At 40.6% G+C, this 21,457-nt stretch overlaps 1 protein-coding gene across 1 annotated transcript in view; it reads right to left on the bottom strand.

Annotated features, from left to right (window-relative positions):
- The window catches only part of slc30a5 (solute carrier family 30 member 5), a 39,063-nt gene extending 18,053 nt beyond the window's left edge, over positions 1 to 21,010 (bottom strand). The window contains exons 1-5 of the mRNA XM_063049342.1: positions 20,571 to 21,010; positions 12,066 to 12,188; positions 10,693 to 10,759; positions 3,515 to 3,600; positions 2,337 to 2,424 (exon numbers count right to left, since the gene is read on the bottom strand). Of these exons, the coding sequence (XP_062905412.1) occupies positions 2,337 to 2,424; positions 3,515 to 3,600; positions 10,693 to 10,759; positions 12,066 to 12,188; positions 20,571 to 20,641 (435 nt within the window). The 5' untranslated portion in view covers positions 20,642 to 21,010. The remainder of the gene's footprint in view (positions 1 to 2,336; positions 2,425 to 3,514; positions 3,601 to 10,692; positions 10,760 to 12,065; positions 12,189 to 20,570) is intronic.
- Positions 21,011 to 21,457: the final 447 nt, after the last annotated feature.

Below are 21,457 nucleotides of genomic sequence, written 5' to 3' on the forward strand. Positions count from 1 at the left end.
TGAACCTTCTTGTAGACAGCCTCAGCGTTCTTTGACCAGTCCAGTTTATTGTCAATTCGTATCCCCAGGTATTTGTAATCCTCCACCATGTCCACACTGACCCCCTGGATGGAAACAGGGGTCACCGGTACCTTAGCTCTCCTCAGGTCTACCACCAGCTCCTTAGTCTTTTTCACATTAAGCTGCAGATAATTCTGCTCACACCATGTGACAAAGTTTCCTACCATAGCCCTGTACTCAGCATCATCTCCCTTGCTGATGCATCCAACTATGGCAGAGTCATCAGAAAACTTCTGAAGATGACAAGACTCTGTGCAGTAGTTGAAGTCCGAAGTGTAAATGGTGAAGAGAAAGGGAGACAAGACAGTCCCCTGTGAAGCCCCAGTGCTGCTGATCACTCTGTCGGACACACAGTGTTGCAAGCACACGTACTGTGGTCTGCCAGTCAGGTAATCAAGAATCCATGACACCAGGAAAGCATCCACCTGCATCGCTGTCAGCTTCTCCCCCAGCAGAGCAGGGCGGATGGTGTTGAACGCACTGGAGAAGTCAAAAAACATGACCCTCACAGTGCTTGCTGGCTTGTCCAGGTGGGCGTAGACACGGTTCAGCAGGTAGACGATGGCATCCTCAACTCCTAGTCGGGACTGGTAGGCGAACTGGAGGGGATCTAAGTGTGGCCTGACCATAGGCCGGAGCAGCTCCAGAACAAGTCTCTCCAGGGTCTTCATGATGTGGGAGGTCAATGCCACCGATCTGTAGTCATTGAGGCCGCTAGGGCGCGGCGTCTTCGGCACAGGGACGAGGCAGGACATCTTCCACAGTACAGGAACCCTCCGGAGCCTAAGGCTCAGGTTGATTACATTACATGGTTGATTACATGGTACTCCACATAGCTGAGGGGCACAGGCTTTGAGCACCCTGGTACTGACACCATCCGGTCCTGCAGCTTTGCTTGGGTTGAGACTTTTCAGCTGTCTTCTCACCTGTTCAGCTGTGAAGCCCACCGTGGTGGTTTCGTGTGGGGAAGGGGTATAGTCATGAGAGCAGGGTGGGGGACTGTGAGAAGGGGTAGGAGGGGAGAGTGGAATACGTGTTGGTTGGGGGCCGACAACAGATGACTCATGTGGGGGATGGGCAGGGGCCACAATGTCAAATCTGTTAAAGAACAGGTTAAGTTCGTTGGCCCTGTCCACACTGCCTTCAGCTCCTCTGTTACTAGTTTGCCAGAACCCAGTGATGGTCCTCATCCCCCTCCAGACCTCTGTCATGTTGTTCTGCTGGAGTTTCCACTCAAGCTTCCTCCTGTACCTGTCTTTAGCCTCCCTGATCCTGGCTTTCAGGTTCCTCTGTATTGCCCTCAGCTCCTCCCTATTTCCATCTCTAAACACCCTCTTTTTAGCGTTCAGGATGTCTTTAATGTCCTTTGTTACCCATGGCTTGTTATTTGAATAACAAAGGACAGTTCTTGTCGGAACATTGCAGTCCACACAGAAGTTGATGTAATCAGTGATGCACTCTGTGAGCCCATCAATACCCTCTCCATGTGGCTTACAGAGTGCCTGCCAGTCTGTCACCTCAAGACAACCCTGGAGCGCCTCATAAGCCTCCTCCGACCATTTTCTCACTGTCCTCGAGGTTGCAGGTTTACTCTTCACCAGAAGCACGTAGCAGGGTTTTAGATGCACCAGGTTGTGATCTGACCTTCCCAGTGGGGGGAGGGGAGAGGAGCTGTGTGCATCCTTAACGTTAGCGTACATCAAATCCAGAATCCTCTCTCCTCTGGTTGTACAATCAGATCAGCTATGATCTTATTGAATGACAGAGCAACCTATTCCTGCTCCTAATTTGTTAATTATTTATCCCAATCCCATTATGCTATTGGCAATTAAAAAAAAATTAAACACCCTTTTTTGTAAATTTAAATATTTCAAATAAACTATATAATTCAACATTAATATTTATAGAATCATAAAAAAAGCACAAACTGGCTATTCAGCCCATCTAGTCCATGCTAAAACCATTTAACTGCCTACTCCCACTGACCTATAGACAGATCTTTTCAAAAACATTTCACAATCTCAGATGCAATTATGTCATTAAAATAAAATTCCCCATACCACAAATCTGTTCCTTTTATACACTTTGGTCAACTGAAAAAGCTTTTACCTCAATTCAGAGACAATTTGCTATGCAAAACTTAATGTGGTTATGAAATTGCTTACCAACATGCATCTACATATTTTACAAATGTATCTAAAAAGTTACACGTTATTCCTTAAGCTCCAGGTCTTTGGTTGGGTAAAAACGCTGAGTTTATCAATGATGCACAATACCTTTGCTGGGGTTCCATCAGAGCTTGTAAACAGCACACCAAGTAGGGAAATGACCACAATATCACTGTGCTCAAACAGAAGTATTGTTCTACAGAGAGAGAACACAGGCATATTTTTAATACTCCAAGTTTCCCATTAATACCATCAAAGATCAGCAGTGCCATAGCACAAGGGTGCACTAACACACTGTACCATAAAGTAACGGAAAGGGTTATATCATTTTCCAACAGAATCAGAATGTGATTTTAGCTGGATTATGAGGAATTTATTGATTAATACAAGGGTTTACAGAGGAAAAGAGAGTCAATGTAACCTTTAAAAACTAAGGCATTTGCATATTCCCTGCTAAAGACGAGGCATTTGTAAAAGTGTCTTATTTTCCTAGGGCAGGCATAGATGTATGGCATAAAAGAACCTAAAAACCAAGGCTGAAGAAGCAAGAGGTAGAAAAGAAGAAAGTGTCTTAAAACTATAACAAGTTAATAACCTTGCAACCAACCTACTGAATTACTGCAGGGACGAATTTCCCACTGATTCATTGACAATTTTGTTCACTAAAATGAACGGAGGCAAAAACTGTAGAATGGTAAGCATGCAAGGGGGAAATTTTCAAACTTTAATAGTGATTACAAATTAAAAACTTAATAGATCACAATTGCTAAAAGCAAGGTGGTAAACTGTCTCTAAAACATATCTTCCAAAAGTCACACAACACAGAGTGTACCACAATATTTCAAAAAGTAAGTTGAGCTCAAAGTGCAAAGGAGGATAGGTAAATTCAGTGGATTTGTGCTATAGTAGAGAAACTCAGAGCTGTGACCAACTCGAACTAGGTCTAATTGATCTCATCATAAATGTTTTCTCATTCACGGGATTTAACGAGAAATAATTCAAACCTGGCATAGCTTTGAAATTAACATATTTCAGAACAGCCACTTTAATTATACAAAAATTGCCATTAAAGATTACTAGCTTTAATTTTGATCTTTTCTTTTGCTCTGACTCATCTCAATCTTGCTCTGCATAAGCTACCAAAATACACTCAATATAGCCAGTTCATGTCGAGAAAACCTGGCATGCACTGTATTTTTTCCTCATTGTATGACTGAGACCAGAACAAACCAGATTGTGGTACGAATAAGCAACAAAAATAATCCGCATTTTGTTTTTGTACTTACCTCAATGGTCCACAAAGTGTGAGCCCAAAGAACCACAACAGCAAAATAATGCAGCCACCAAATGCATGTTTGCTAATCTTGATCCACTGAAAAATAATTAAAAGTATGTAGTTCAGCTTGTCATGTATCACTATTTTGTTCAATCTGTGACAAAGATTATTTTTAAATACATCACTGCAGTCTATAATGTTTCTACAATGGAGACCTTTCTGACAGGAGGTCACAATGGATTAAGTTTAGAATTAGAACTTGGCAGGCTGGCAGAATTTAAGGTCAAAGTAGCATGTTGGCCTCAGGTGGAAAGCATTTTAAAATTCTCCAGAGAGTGGAATTTAACTCAAGCTAAATCAAGGTTTTGAAGCTTGCATCTGATGGAAAACAATTTTGACACCTTTAGACTACTGCTGCTACCAAAAATATATTAGAACTTTGCATTAATTCTCCAAGTGCAGTTCTCCAAAAAGACAAGTTTTCTCAAGGAAACGTCAATTTTTAAAGTAATAACATAAGGATTGCAAGATACTGGATGAACCTATAAACAAAGATTCTACAACCAACATATTATTTTATACAGATGTTTGATTTCCATACACATCCATAGATTAAGGAAGGTACAAATTTGATGGGATAGCAAGTTAGGAAAATTATTTGAAGAATAAACAGTGAGAAACATTTCAAAAAATTACAGGATTTTATAAGGATAACAGCTTATTGTAGTAAATACAATTCTTGGAGATAAATATGTAAAAAGAATAACCTTACTTTGAAATTGTTTCTGATGATACCATGAATTATTTAAAAAATAATTAATGTGGTTATTGTTAAGAAAACCAGAAGGGCTTCTTTCTTTGTCAGATTTATTTTATGCATGCCAGATCAGTTCAGATTATACTGTACATGTCAGAGCAGATAGAAGCAGAAACTACTTGGTAAAGGGAATTTTGTGCACTCTTTCAGAAAAATATTCGACATTCATAGAACCCTTAGTGCCTAGATAGCCCTTTGCTTACTCAAAGGCACCATTGCTACCAACCACACACGTATCCATAACCATTATCCTGAGATAAAACTTTATGAAGGTAAATAAATAAACTATCAATTAAAGCTCATTATTTTCCCATGCTGTTCTTCCTCAGTAGTTCCTTTATCAGCATCCTTCCTTGATACGTCTGCATTCCTAGAAAGTTATCTACTGAATCATTGTAACACTATACAGACACATACAGAGGGTTTTTGTTTGATGCACATGTCATGTCTGATAAGTTAACTGTTCAAATGAGACTCTGGAAATAAAAAGGTTACACTTATTGCAACACCAACAAAGAACAAATATGATTTTCAAAAATAAAGTCACTCAGTACTTAAGTATTCTACATGACTTCCAACATATGACCTCTTAGAAGACTTGTTACTCAATAAATAAAATGAATTACTCATACAAGTTAACAAGTTAGCTATATTGCTAGTTATATGACATTGCTCTATACAAATTAACTATCAAGTTACCAACCATGATGCCAAATTAAACTGATGCAGATCCACCCATTCCTTGCATGTTCATGTTCAGGTGCAAGTTAAATGCTTTTTAACTTCCACTCCTGGAAGCACTTTCTTTCCAGGCACCTTTCATGCTTGGTGTTTAAAAAAAAAACATAACTTACAAATCTTTAAATTCCGTCCCTCCCCCCCCCCTCCCGCTTTCACCTTAGTTATGTCCTCTAGTATTTGATATTTCTACTCTGAGAAAAAGACTCTGTCTCTTCACTCTATTTATGCCTTGCAATTCTATCAACTTCTACCTGGTCTCTCCCCACCCCACCCCCCACACCCTGACACTCCAGGAAAACAATCCAAATTCGTTCAAACTCTTTGTAGATAATCTTTTCTAATCTAGGCAGTATCTTGGTGAACCTCCTCTGTAACCATTCCAAAGCCTCCGTATCCTTCCTGTAACGGAGTGAACAGGAATGAGTACAATAATCCAAATGCAGCCTTATCAGGTTTATACAGCTGCAACAGGACTTACTAACTCTTACACTCAATGCCCCAACTGATTATGGGAATCATGCCATTATGAAATAGCTTATCCTGTGAGCAAGTCTGATTTGTCTTATGGTGTCTGACGGTGTTCCACAAGGAACAAAAAAAAATAAATGCTGCGGTATTTATTTCGTGGCACACTTAAGACATTTAGACACGGGAGCACCAAGTTGTAAAATCATTCATACACCTACTATTGGCCATTACAAATCTTCTGCAAAACTATTGGATGTTTACTCATACACAAGGATGAAGAAACCTCTCACCTATATATTTGTAATAAGAACCTAAATGTTCCTAGACACATGTGTATTCTGTGCATGGATTGTGACATTCTTTAGTACAGTCCAATATACTCTGAATTTTAGTTATTGCAGTGCAGAATGGCTTTTCTTGCAATGTTCACTTCACCCTAGTGATATCCAATTGACTTCCATTTAACTGCAGATTTGGAAGGAGTGAAGTTTTATTTAGCATTGTATTTTACCATACTTTTCTTCTATGATTAATGCCAAGATATGTTATATTAAGTAATATTGACTAGGAAATGAACCAGAATCACATGAAATCATTGCATAAAATCACGCTGAACAGAAAAAGTGCATTGCCTCAAAGAATCACACCTGAAACTAAGAAATATTCATTATACAAAGTCAGTGTTGTCTTGTGTACATCTATAGAGGATTCACAAAACAGAATGAAAGTCATTTGGCCACAGTGGTGTCAAGAAAACAACCTCTCCCTCAATGTTGCAAAAACAAAGGAGCTGGTTGTGGATTACAGGAAGAATGGAGATGGGCTAACCCTTATTGACATCAATGGATCTGGGGTTGAGAGCCTAAGCAGCTTTAAGTTCCTTGGCATTCACATCACTGAGGACTTCACGGGGTCTGTACACACCAGCTGTGTGGTGAAAAAAGCACAACAGCACCTCTCTCACCTCAGACGGTTGAGGAAGTTTGGTATGGGCCCCCAAATCCTAAGAACTTGCTACAGAGGCACAATTGAGAGCATCCTGACTGGCTGCATCACTGGCTGGTATGGGAACTGTACCTCCCTTAATCGCAGGATTCTGCAGAGAGTGGTACGGTCAGCCCAGCGCATCTGTAGTTGTGAACTTCCCATGAGTCAGGATATTTACAAAGAGAGGTGTGAAAAAGGGCCCGAAGGATCACTGGGGACCCGAGTCACCCTAACCACAGTTTATTCCAGATGCTACCATCCGGGAAACGGTACAACAGCATAAAAGCCAGGACCAACAGGCTCCGGCGCAGCTTCTTCCACCAGGCCATCAGACTGATTAACTAACGCTGATCTGAGTGTATTTCTATGTACATTGACTATATATAATAAATTACTATGATTACATATACACATATAGACGGAGACATAACGTAAAGATTTTTACTCCTCATGTATGTGAAGGATGTAAGAAATCAAATTCGGCTAAACTCACATATACTTAATAACCCAAAAGTAATGGAGAGATTAAGGGGAGAAATCAAAGAATATCTAGACCTTAATGACACGGGAGAAACATCACCGGTGATTTTATGGGATACATTGAAAGCTGTACTGAGAGGGAAAATTATTTCCATTACTACTCACATGAAAAAAAATCAATGCACAAAAATTAGCAGACCTTCAAGGAAAATTAAAACAACTTCAAATTGGAGATAGCAACAAAAGTAATTCAAATTGAAAACAGGAAATTAGGAAATTGCAAAGTGAAATTGATGATATTTATACGTTGTAAACTCAAAGAAATTTTCTTTACCTGAGACAAAAGAATTATGAAGTAGGAGGTAAATCAGCTAGATTATTAGCATATAAATTACGAAAACAACAAGCAGACAATACAATTCATAAAATAAAGAATCCAAAGACAAAGCTTGTGGAGAGTACAATAGGGAAAATTCAGGAGAGTTTTGAAACGTATTATCGAGAGCTGTACTCCCAACCCTGGGCCCCCAATGAGCCCTATATAGACAGTGTATTGAATTTTTTAGATCTACCTAAACTTACAGATTTACAAAATGAAAGTTTATTAGAACCAGTAACTGTCAAAGAACTGAACGTGGCCATCTCTAGGTTAAAGGCTGGAAAGTCCCCTGGTTCTGATGGGTTTACCTCAGAGTGGTACAAGTCCCTGAAGACACAGTTAGCCCCATTACTACTTAACACCTTTAATTGGATCTTGCAGAGAGGAGAAACTCCACCTTCCTGGAGAGAAGCGATTATTTCAGTTATTCCTAAAGAGGGTAAAGATAAACTAGAATGTGGCAATTATCGGCCAATTAGTGTTCTTAATTTAGATTACAAACTATTTACATCTATATTAGCGCGCAGATTGGAAAAGCTTTAACCTGGCCTAATCCATTTAGACCAGACTGGATTTATTCAACAAAGACAAACACAGGACAACATAAGGAGAACTCTGCACATATTAGAACAGGTTAATAAGAACGAGACAGAGACAATGGTAGTAGGATTGGACGCTGAGAAAGCTTTTGATTCGGTTAGTTGGGCATTCCTATACAGAGTGTTAGGAAGATTCGGCTTTCAAGAAAGGTTTATTAAAGTAATTCAGACTCTGTATGACAGCCCAACAGCCCGAATTAAGATAAATGGGAACCTCTCTGACTCCTTCATTTTAGAGAGAGGCACTAGACAGGGATGCCCAATTTCTCCTCTCCTTTTTGCGCTATATATTGAACCACTTGCCCAACTAATAAGACAGAGCGAAATCGTAAAAGGTATCAAGGTGGCAGGGATTGAACAGAAAGTGGCGTTATTCGCAGATGATGTTTTGGTCTATCTGAGTGAACCAGAAAAATCATTTATAGGATTGTTTACACTGTTGGATGACTTTGGGAAAATATCAGGTTATAAAATAAATGTAAAGAAAACAGAGGTTATGTCCCTAAACTATACACCATCCAAAAAATTGCAGGATACATACGATCTTAAGTGGGAAGCTAAATCATTAAAATATTTAGGAATAACCCTGCCGAAGGATCTTTCAACACTGTCACAGGTAAATTATGGGCCATTAATCTCAGAGATAAAAGCAGATATGCATAGATGGAATCTTATCCCCTTTTTAAGTTTAAATTCAAGGATAAATACTATAAAAATGAATATTCTTCCTCGGTTATTATATCTTTTCCGTACTTTACCAGTGGAGGTGGATGATAATCAATTCAGGGAATGGGACAAATGGATTTCCCGCTTCATTTGGCAAGGAAGGAAACCTAGAATTCGATATAACACCTTACAGTTAGGGAAGGAAAGAGGAGGTATGGTTCTTCCTTGCCTGAGAAATTATTTTTATGCCTCACAGATAACCCCTCTGTTATATTGGTGTAATAGGGAATATAAGGCTAGATGGAAGGAAATAGAATTTGGATTAGTTGACAGTTTTCCTCTTCAGGCCTCAATAGCTGACAAAGGATTGATGGCCCAGTTGGAAAAATTTAATAATGCTTGGATAAATCTTACATTAAAAGTATGGCAGAAGGTGGTTAATTCATGTGGAATTAATAACATGCTAAAACTCTTTAGATGGTGTGCATATGATACCGAATTCCTTCCCAACAGAGGAGATAAAAGATTTGAGCTATGGATAAAGAAAGGTCTTACAACCTACCTCTCATTTATAGATAAAAGAGTATTACAAAGTTTCCAAATCCTGCAGGACAAACATGGCCTAGAACATAATGACTTTTTTAGGTACCTTCAAATACGAAACTATGTTAACCAGAGTTGTAGATATACAGACCTATCAACAGTAGAATTAGAATTTTTCAAGATTCTGAATTCGGCTTGCAGTTCAATACCTAGTAAATCAGTTTCTCGCCTATATAATGCACTCTCCCATGCTAAAAATGTAAATACACTGTATATTAAAGAGAAGTGGGAGAAAGAAGCGGGGTTGGTACTTTCAGAGGAGGCTTGGGGGAAAATCTGCAGCTTTCAATGGTCCTCGACTAATTCTTTGACTTGGAGAGAACATTGTTGGAAAAACATTATAAGATACTTCAAGACCCCATATCAGGAAAAATATAAAGATACAAATGTGATGTGTTGGAGAAGGTGCGGCTCCAAGGAGGCAAATCATTTTCATATTTTCTGGGATTGCCCTAAATTAAGTCTATTTTGGGAAGGTATTCATAGAACATTAGTTAAGGTACTTAGGTCCCAGATACCTCTGAACTTTGAGATGCTCTATTTGGGGCATGTATTGTTCCTTGAACAGAAGGAAGATATAAAGTTGCTGCAGGCCCTCTTAGCGGCAAGTAAGAAATCAATCACTAGAAAATGGTTAAATCCAATACCACCTACATTAGAAGATTGGTACGAAATTATCTTGGAAATATTTAAAATGGAAAAGTTGACCTGAGAACTCAAAAAGAAACATTTTATCAAATCTGGAATAAATGGATTGAATATATAACCCCAATGCGAGCAGACTTTAGATGACTCTCCTAATGATTTATATTGCTCTTCTCATCAACACAGTAATATTGCTGACGTAAGCACCCCTAGTCTAAATGTTTGTTGTTTTTTTTGGAAAATAGAGAATTAACACAAGTAAAGGGAAAGATTTGGGAAAGGGATAAAAAAAAAATGAAAAAATTAAGTAAATAAGTACATAGGGATTGGATAATTATGTCTGCGGGCAGGAACAAGCACGAACAAATTGGGATATAAACACCTACAATGGTTGGTATATAGGCTTGTATGCAACATTTTGGACCAGTGGAAATGGTCCAGAAGGGTTGTATGGAAACTATTATTACCATTTTTCTTAACAACTAATTTCATTACTTAGCCTAATAGGTTAGATTTACCACAGTACATAACTATCTATTTAAATGTTTATTTTGCTTTTATATCATCTCAATGTGTACTTAAGAATGTATAAATAATTGTAGTTTTATACATATAAAAAAATGGAAAAGGTTATATGTGTGAAAAAAGTACATGATAATTGTGAACTCCTTATCCAAATAAAAATAAGATTAAAAAAAAGAAATCAAATTCAATTAGTTGTCATATAGAAATTTGACTGACGCTAGAGCAAGATATGGTCAATGACAGTAGGAGTTATCTTACAGCAACACTCCTTAACTCACCTGCCGTCTTGAGATTGGCTTGCCTGAAGAAAACGGTTTTTGGAACAAAACCAAGAATATTGCAGATCTGACAATAGAGAGAATGAGAGAATAGAATAAGTGCTTAAGGACAGCCTAATTTTCCAACTTGGATAAGTGAACTAGAAGCTGGTATTGAGTAATTCATCCATAATCAGTTATAAAGCTTAGTGGATTCAACAGAGATTAATATTTTTATAAATCCATCAACTCTCTTTTCCCCTTAAATAATTCCCTCTTACTTTCCAACTGAATGAACCCAAGGCCCTGTCACTGCTCTATTGAGTAAATGTTTTTGCAGATTCACATCTACCTTTCCCCAGAAGACAAGACAGAGTCACCTTTGGTAATTCTAGCCAAAGATTTAACACTAACATTTATTATTTTTTCTATTTCCTATAGAAATTAACACTAACTATCATATAGACATTCCTAACTGATGTTGAATTAAGAGTTTTACTTGGTTCAAAATCCCAGATTAACTTAACTAAGGGCTCTCACAGCCAGTAGGCTGGAAATTTCATATAAGCAATCTGAGTAGAAGAGAAGCAAAAACCAAACCTATACACACTGCTGAATGCATTTTTCTTATAAGTCATATAGAAACTACTCATTGACAGATTTTGTAAAGAGTTACACTTTAATGGCAGAGAAATGAATATAATTGATAGCTTAAAGTCAGGTAAATACAACTTACTTTGCACGAAAACTAAATGAACTTTAAAAGCTGACTAAAATGTAAATAAAGATGTAGTGTTGGTTTTAGTTACAAAAATATTACTAACCCAAGAATAATATCAAATTGCCTCATATTATATGATTCTCCGTCATAAATGGCATAAGTAAAAAGACATAATTACTTCATACACCCATATTTATGAAAACCCTCCTATACCAGATGAGACAAAGTATAACAATTCCTAGAATAAATATGGGATTCTACTCATCACTGCTGCTGATACAAGGCAAAAGTGAGACTACACCTCATTTTCAAATGGAACTTCATGCAGGATAATTAATTGAATTTAGAAAGGAACTCCTAAGATCAACTAAGCTCCCCTCTGCCTAATGAATTACCATATAGCGAGTTAAGCATTCCCTTTCTATCCTTGCTTTCCATTGTTGCAGGTAAAAAAAAACACAACAGAAAATGATAAACTTTTCACATGGATAGAAACTTTCCATTCTTTTTTAGTTAGCTTTTCATGAACTTCTGCATGAATGCCAACAGATTTACGGATTTTAAGTTACTGTATTGTTACAAAATTACGCTATATCAATCGTTGCCCATGTCTTACATAAACAACCTGTAGTGTACACAGGATGATGTTGAATTACTTTCAGTTTAAACTTACCCTAGTTGAATTATGAAGACAAACTGAACAATGTGTACGACTTTAAGGAGGTCATAAGATTCAAAAATTCCAACAACCTTCAGGAACTTAGCCAGGCACAGCAGTGTTATATACCGAGTTAACCTGAAGTAAAAATGTCAAACATGGATGAGATACTCATGAATTAATACGACAAATTCTAAATCACAGTATAATACTCATAACTTTTAGACTGTAGATAAAGCATGTATGTAGATTTATAGATTATCTAGTACTGAATTATCTCCTCATTGTTACGTTTTATTATCTCCATCTCAATTTTACAGAGTGGTAATAAATTTATTGTAGCCCTAGTTTACCTGAAACACATTAATTCCCAGCTCGACAAAGTATTCCCCTTCATTATATGTATTCAATCCACTTGAAAGATATTGATTTAACTACTTTCAGACAGTACATTACCAATCATAAATTAGCATAGAATACAGAAAACCTACAGCACAATACAGGCTCTTCGGCCCACAAAGTTGTGCCGAACATGTCCCTACCTTAGAAATTACTAGACTTCCCAATAGCCCTCTTTTTCTAAGCTCCATGTACCTATCCAAAAGTCTCTTAAAAGATTCTATTGTATCCGCCTCCACCACCGTTGCCGGCAGCCCATTCCACGCACTCACCACTGTCTGCGTAAAAACTTACCCCTGACATCACCTCTGTACCTATGCCCCAGCACCTTAAACCTATGCCCTCTTGTGGCAACCATTTCAGCCCTAGGAAAAAGCCTCTGCCTATCCACACAATCAATGCCTCCCATCATCTTATACACCTCTATCAGGTCACCTCTCAGTCTCTGTCGCTCCAAGGAAAAAAGGCTGAGTTCACTCAACCTGTTTTCATAAGGAATGTTCCCCAATCCAGGCAACGTCCTTGTAAATCTCCTCTGCACCCTTTCTATGGCTTCCACATCCTTCCTGTAGTGAGGCAACCAGAACTGAGCACAGTACTTCAAGTGGGGTCTGACCACAGTCCTATATAGCTGCAACATTACCTTTCGGCTTCTAAATTCGATTCCACGATTAATGAAGGCCAATACACCATATGCCTTCTTAACCACAGAGTCAACCTGAGCAGCTGCTTTGAGTGTCCTATGGACTCGGACCCCAAGATACCTCTGATCCTTCACACTGCCAAGTCTTACCATTAATACTATATTCTGCCATCATATTTGACCTACCAAAATGAACGACTTCACACTTATCTGGGTTGAACTCCATCTGCTACTTCTCAGCCCAGTTTTGCATCCTATCAATGTCCCACTGTAATTTCTGACAACTTACTAAACCATCCTCCACTTCCTCATCCAGGTCACTTATAAAAATCACAAAGAGTAAGGGTCCCAGAACAGATACCTGAGGCACACCACTGGTCACCGACCTCCATGCAGAATATGACCTGTCTACAACCACTCTTTGCCTTCTCTTTCCCATTGGATCCCATGCCTCCTTACTTTCTCAATAAGCCTTGCATGGGGTACCTTGTCAAATGCCTTGCTGAAATTCATATACACTATATCTTCTGCTCTTTCTTCATCAATGTGCTTAAACACATCCTCAAAAAATTCAATCAGACTCGTAAGGCACGACCTGCCCTTGACAAAGCCATGCTGACTATCCCTAATCTTACTATACCTCTCTAAATGTTCACAAATCCTGCCTCTCAGGATCTTCTCCATCAACTTACCATTGAAGTAAGACTCACTGGTTTATAATTTTCTGGGCTATCTCTACTCCTTTTCTTGAATAAAGGAACAAGATCCGCAACCCTCCAATCCTCTGGAAGCTGTCCCATCCCCATTGATGATGCAAAGATCATCACCAGAGGCTCAGCCTCCCACAGTAGCCTGGGGTACATCTCATCCGGTCCCGGCAACTGATCCAACTTGATGCTTTCCAAAAGATCCAGCACATCCTCTTTCTTAAGATCTACATGCTCAAGCTTTTCAGTCTGCTGCAAGTCAGCACTACAATCACTAAGATCCTTTTCCATAGTGAACATTGAAGTAAAGTATTCATTAAGTTCCTCTGCTATTTCCCCGGGTTCCATACACACTTTCCCACTATCACACTTGATAGGTCCTATTCTTTCACGTCTTATCCTCTTGCTCTTCACATACTTGTAGAATGCCTTGGGGTTTTCCTTAATCCTGCCTGCCAAGGCCTTCTCATGGCCCCTTCTGGCTCTTCTAATTTCCTTCTTAAGCTCCTTCCTGTTAGCCTTATAATCTTCTAGATCTCTAACATTACCTAACTCTCTGAACCTTTTATAAGCTTTTCTTTTCTTCTTGACTAGATTTATTATAGCCTTTGCACACCACAGTTCCTGTACCCTACCATAACTTCCCTGTTTCATTGGAACGTACCAGTGCAGAACTCCACACAAATATCCCCTGAAAATTTGCCACATTTCTTCCGTACTTCTCCCTGAGAACATCCGTTCCAAATTGAAGCTTCCAATTTCCTGCCTGATAGTCTCATAATTCCCCTTACTCCAATTAAACACTTCTCTAACTTGTCTGTTCCTGTCTCTCTCCAATGCTATTGTAAAGGAGATAGAATTATGATCACTATCTCCAAAATGCTCTCCCACTGAGAGATCTGACACCTGACCAGGTTCATTTCCCAACACTAAATCAAGTACAGCCTCTCCTCTTGTTGGCTTATCTATATATTGTGTAAAGAAACCTTCCTGAACACACCTAACAAACTCCACCCCATCTAAACCCCTTGCTCTAGGGAGATGCCAATCGATATTTGGGAAATTAAAATCTCCCATCACGACAACTCTGTTATTATTACACCTTTCCAGGATCTGTTTCCCTATCTGCTCCTCAATATCCCTGTTACTATTGGGCGGCCTATAAAAAACACCCAGTAGAGTTATTGACCCCTTCCTGTTCCTAACCTCCACCCACAGAGACTCCGTAGACAGTCCCTCCATGACTTCCACCTTTTCTGCAGCCGTGACACTATCTCTGATCAACAGTGCCACGCCCCCACCTCTTTTGCCTCCCTCCCTGTCCTTTCTGAAACATCTAAAGCCTGGCACTTGAAGTAACCATCCCTGCCCCTGAGCCATCCAAGTCTCTGTAATGGCCAGCACATCATAGTTCCAAGTACTGATCCACGCTCTAAGCTCATCTGCTTTGTTCACAATACTCCTTGTGTTAAAATAGACACATCCCAAGCCGTCCATTTGAGTGCGTCCCTTCTCTATCACCTGCCTATCCTCCCTCACACACTGTCTCCAAGCTTTCTCTATTTGTGAGTCAACTACCTCTTCCCCAGTCTCTTCAGTTCAGTTCCCACCTCCCCAACAATTCTAGTTTAAACTCTCCCCAGTAGCCTTAGCAAACCTCCCCGCCAGGATATTGGTCCCCCTGGGATTCAAGTGCAACCCGTCCTTTTTGTACAGGTCACACCTGCCCAAAAGAGGTCCCAATGATCCAGGAATCTGAATCCCTGCCCCTTGCCTTGCATTTATCCTTCACCTCAATCTATTCCTATACTCACTGTCGCGTGGCACAGGCAGTAATCTCGAGATTACTAACTTTGCAGTCCTGCTTCTCAACTTCCTTCCTAACTCCCTGTAGCCTTTTTTCAGGACCTGTTCCCTTTTCCTACCTACGTCATTGGTACCAATATGTACCACGACCTCTGGCTGTTCTCCCTCCCACTGCAGGATATCTTGGACGCGATCTGAAGTGGTAAAAAAGTTTTCCTTGCTCTCTTGCCATAAATTCTTTTGCCAGAAGAGGAAATACCTGGATTCTTTGACCATCAGCTTATTCTGGAATACACCCTGGCCACCCAGGGGAAGAGCCTTTGTTTCCAATCACATTCTTAATTTTGATCACAAAGCTAGAATTAAGGTGGTTAGATGTGAACTGTGGTGCTAATTCATACACTACATAATACAAATGCTTATCAAAAACATAGAGTGATAAAGCATTGCGCTCATGCTGCTTCTTCAGTCAATATGTTGCTTTAATTTGATCTAAAATGTTCAAGTATGAACTTGGACATTCAAATATTAAGAATAAATTCCAAGTAGTTAAGGCATCATTATGCTAAACTATGTTTAGTTTTACGCTAAGTGTAACACCCTTATGAGCTCTTTTAGGCTTTTCTGATACCTTAGAACTCATCTTGCTAACGAAGGCATCGCTGTATGAAACCTCATTGTTACGAAAGACCTATATCAGTTACCTGTTTTCACTAACAGAAGGTGTTTTCACTGTTACGATAAAAGGCAGCGCGCGGAAAAAGCAGCCAAGCTCCTCCCCCGGAACTGCATTCTAGCCGGTATTGCTTAAACACGTGCCTGTGAGCATCTGTGCTTTATGTCGATTTATTTTGAGCATTCGTTAGCAAGATGAGTTCTAAGGTATCAGAAAAGCCTAAAAGAGCTCATAAGGGTGTTACACTTAGCGTAAAACTAAACATAATTAAGCATTTCGATCGTGGTGAACGAAGTAAGGAAAAAGTGAGTTTGGCTTGTGGAAGTTGATGAAGATGATGTTGAAGAGGTTTGGCATCCTATGACCAAGAACTGATAAATGAAGAGCTGATGCAATTGGAAGAGGAAAGGATAACAATCGAAACCAAACGCAGTAGCGAACTAACCATTAAGTGAAGTCGTCCAGGACTGAACGTGAAGCAACTGCGTGAGATTTTCGCTGCAGTGATTGCAGAAAAGTACAACTTTAATTTTGAAAGGGTACGTAGGTTTAGGGCATACTTGCAGGATGGTTTGAGTGCTTACAAAGAACTGTATGATAGAAAAATGTGCGAGGCTAAGCAGTCCTTCCACATCAGCCACAGAAGACGACAAACCTCGACCTTCGACATCAAGGCAGGCAGACATAGAAGATGACCTGCCTGACCTGATGGAAACAGATGACGATGAGATGATACCTCAGTGTCCCACCACCACAACTTCCGGGCCGCGGACTGATACTTTGCTGTGAAGAATGCAGTGGTGCAGCGGTAGCCGGGGTGCACCCAGCCCATCTTTAAGAAAAAAGCCGAAATAAACAAGCTAATTAATTAGGTGTTGCCTGGCACGTAAATGTTGGCCCAGATCAGAGGCAATTGCCGATTGCATTGCCTCTGATCTGGGCCGACATTTACGTGCTGGGCGACACCTAATTAATTAACTTGTTTATTTCGGCTTTTTTCTTAAAGATGTGTTGGGTGCGTCCCGGCCACCGCTACACCCCTGCATGCTTCGCGGATTGGTATCGGTCCGCAGCCTGGAGGTTGGGGTCCACTGCACCACCCCAACCTCCGACGACTCAGCCTAACACACCATCATCAGTGTGCTCGGTGCTGTCTTCCCGATTCCGGTAAGTGATACTACACAGTACATACATTATTTCTACTTTATATAGGCTGTGTATTTATCATATCATTCCTGCTTTTACTATATGTTACTGTTATTTTAGGTTTTATGTGTTATTTGGCATGATTTGGTAGGTTATTTTTTTGGGTCTGCGAACGCTCACAAATTTTTCCCATATAAATAAATGGTAATTGCTTCTTCACTTTACGACATTCCGGCTTACGAACTGTTTCATAGGAACGCTCTACCTTCGGATGGCGGGGGAAACCTGTATCTACAGATCTGTCAAATTGGCATCAGCCTTGAAGAGGTAACTGGATTCAACCAAATGGGACACAATGATTGAGCTGATTAAAGAGGACATGCATATATTTGTGAAGGAAAAGTCAAGTCCTTAGTATTTGACTCTATTTGCGTAAGGCATGGTGGACAGGGATGTATGCCACTGAATGGACGTCCAGAAGGTGTCTGGGCAACCAAGTACTGTAGCTGTTAAATAACGCAATTACAACAAGAGTGACCTAGGTCCAATTTTGCCGTTGTCAATAAGGTGTTTGTATGTTCTCCCCAGGGCGGTGTGACTTCCTCCCACATTCCAAAGGGGCATGGGTTAGCAGGTTAGTTGTCAATGGGTGTGATTGGCTGATGTGGGCTCATTGGATTGAAAGAGCCTGTCATCGTGCTGAGTTTCTAAATAAAAATAAAATAATAAAAAGAGTAAAGCTGCACACCAGAGATTATTAACAAAAGTAAAAGCATGAAACTAAAGGAAAGAGATGACGCTTTCTGACTACCATGGCTCTCATATGACATTCTGTCCCGACGTTTCAGCTTTTCAATATTTAGTAATTTGATCGAAGGGATAAATGCAGGTTAGGAAGCATGATAAAGGAAGTACAGTGATCTAGACAGACTGGAAATAGGAAATGAAGAAACAGAATAATGCGAGTCAGCAAGTTTTACTTTAGTGAAAAGTACCAGGTCTTCCACCAAACCACATCACAAATCTGGGTGTTTTCTGAGAGACTGGAAACCGTTACAAACAGCTACAGAAGAGCAAGTACACAAATACTCAGGTATGAATACAATCAAAAATGTTATTGGAATGTTGTCATCACATTGAGTTTGTTTTAAGACTAAATGACATTTAAGTAGTATACAGTCCTTCTCAGGCTGCTGAGTAATCTGTCGAATCCTGTTTATTGGATCTTGGAGGAATTACTGGGGCAGATCACACAGATCCAGCTCAACTCCCAGGCTCACCTGTCTGTGTGACCTGCTCTGGATATGGAGGGCCAGCTAAGCCGAGAATCTGTATCTGACAGCCCTCCCATGGTGTGGAGTGGGCCAGGAACAGTGACTGGGGCACAGATAGTGAATCTCAAAACACAGCTTTGCAATATCCTTTTGACGACCCAGTACAGTCAAATATTTTTAAAACTCATTTTAACTGCCTCTGATAAGAACCAAACAGTTCAAATAATCGTATATAAAATAAAATGAAATAAAAATATAACAAAAACCTCCTTACAGCATTACATATGAATTAACACATTGAGTAAACTAAAGAAATATAAAGAAGCACCCACTCTTACTCAAAGTCACTGATCCTAATCAAACGACAAGCAACATGTTACACAAAACAGTGTAACAGAGGGTAGCAACAGGCTTGTCTGCCCACCATGATGATAATCTAAAGCATCACTCCCTGCCTGTGGACAGCCCTCATCCCTTTATTCCCTGTATATTTATGTGCTGTTTAAATGCCTCTTGGCGCATGGCCAAGTGGTCAAGGTGTCGGTTTAGTGATCTGAAGGTCGCTAGTTCGAGCCTCAGCTGAGCAAGGCACTTAACCACACATTGCTCTGCATCGGCCCTAGTGGAGGTATGGAGAGGGGAGACTTGCAGCATGGGCAACTGCCGGTCTTCCATACCTTACCCAGGCCTGCGCCCTGGAAACCTTCCAAGGGGCAAATCCATGGTTTCACGAGACTAACGGATGCCTATAAAATGTCTCTTAAGCATTGCTATGGTATTTGTTTCAACCCCATCCCCTGGGAGTATATTCCAGTCACCCACCGCTCTGCGCAAGATAAAACTGCCATGTAAGTCTCCTTTAAACTTTCCCCCTCACGCCCTAAACCAATTCTCTCTAGTAGTTGACACTTCCTCCTTGGGAAAAGGACGCTTATCTATGCCTCCCATAATTTTACATACTGTCTCTCTATAGGTCACCCCATTCACCTCTGACACTCTAAAAATAATCCACCTGCCTCTGCAGTTTCTTCTGCCTCCAAGTTCGTCCAACCTCTGCTTGTAGCTAATACATCCAATCCAGGCAAAGTCCTGTTAAACCTCTCCAAAGCTGCTGCATCTTTCGTATAATTTGGCAACCAGGACTGCACACAATACTCAAAACCTGGCATACTTAGGGGGCAGATATGGAGAGCAACTGTGCAGTTGACACATGAGCTGACCTGGAAAGAGACTTGGCAGTTATCTGTGAAGCTGTATCAAAGGTAGATATGATTTGGCACAATGAACTTAGAAGAAGGATTCAGCAGATTGATGTGGTGATTATGTTATGAAACTGACTCCAAGAATGTGATCTGTATTTATTTGGAGTTTAAGAGGTTAAGATAACCAATATGCTTGCAATGATCGCCAAGAAATAATTTACGGGGGGGGGGGAATTCGAAACAGAGTGTGGGTGCAAAATATTAAAATGAAAACACAGGTGTCATGGAAATCAGACACTTTGACAGAACATATAAACTTGACTGAAGGAGGCGGGCAATGAAAGATGACCTCAGACTTAATAAAACTTTCAAAAATGGTTTCTCTTGGTAGGGTGATCCAGAAGATTAGTGATTATACCTCCTCTGGCTGGGAAGGGAAGTACTACAGTATGACTGTAACGTGACACATATCATATACTATAACACAGCAGGTAGAATGGAAGCGCTCCTCAATGTTTCTATATTCTTACGCATTCACTGCTCCGTAGATCAGACAATATAGAGAATAAGAGGACTGCTTATAACCTGATGCTGTACCGCTTTTCATCCCAACTCTATGAATTTGAGCGCTAAAGCACTGACCGTGCCAGTTTCCCTTTCACTTTACCTGGAGTCAGGCACATCCACAGGGCCCAAGCGGGCGTTGGAGATGATGTTGCTACTGTACTTCTCCTCCATCCTTGCTCTCAGCCCGGGGAAGGGAGGCTGCCTGTGGCTTTCTCGGGGTACTCCTCACAACATGATTTTGACATACAGCGTCACCGTCTCAGGCCAAGCGCCTCAAAGGCCCAAGCCTGCGGCTCGAGTGTCAGAGCGGGCCGCACTGCCCCGGATTCCCAGCCAGGCCGGCGGCCACGTCATCCAATGGCCCCGGGAAACTCCAGAATGTGAGTGGGAGCTTTTCACAACCACCACGAAGGCCGATTTCGGCGCCACCTAGCAACCGACCCAGCCAGCAGCTTTGACGATCGTCTCCGCCGTTCTCCTGCTATTTCGCCCCCTCCCGGCCATCCTCTCTCCAGCTCCCGTATTCCGCCCTCTGCCGTCTCCTGACCTCCCGGTATTCCGCCCTCTGCCGTCTCCTGACCTCCCGGTATTCCGCCCTCTGTCGTCTCCTGAACTCTTAGTACCCTGTACAGTATTTTGCTTCCTCCCGGCTATCTTCTCCCGACCTCCCGATATTTCGCCCCCTCCCGGTCGTCCTCTTACTTACGCTATTTTGCCCCTCTCGGTCATCCTCTCACTACCTCCCGCATTCCGCCCTCTACATCCCAGAGTTCTGCAGCAGCCGCATATTCCGAAGCTTGGCGTTCTCATCTCCCCAAGTCAAGTCGAGTTTATTGTCATGTGCATACAAATACAGAGAGGTACAGATGCAATTTAAAAAAATTTACCTGTAGCAGCAACTCTCTCTTACCTCTTAAATTTTGACCTATCTGATGGAAAGAAATTTATAAAATCCATTTACTTGATTGTTAAAAAAAATGTTGGAAA

This window comes from Mobula hypostoma, chromosome 5 (genome assembly GCF_963921235.1).
Source record: "Mobula hypostoma chromosome 5, sMobHyp1.1, whole genome shotgun sequence".
NCBI classification, from domain to species: domain Eukaryota; kingdom Metazoa; phylum Chordata; class Chondrichthyes; order Myliobatiformes; family Myliobatidae; genus Mobula; species Mobula hypostoma.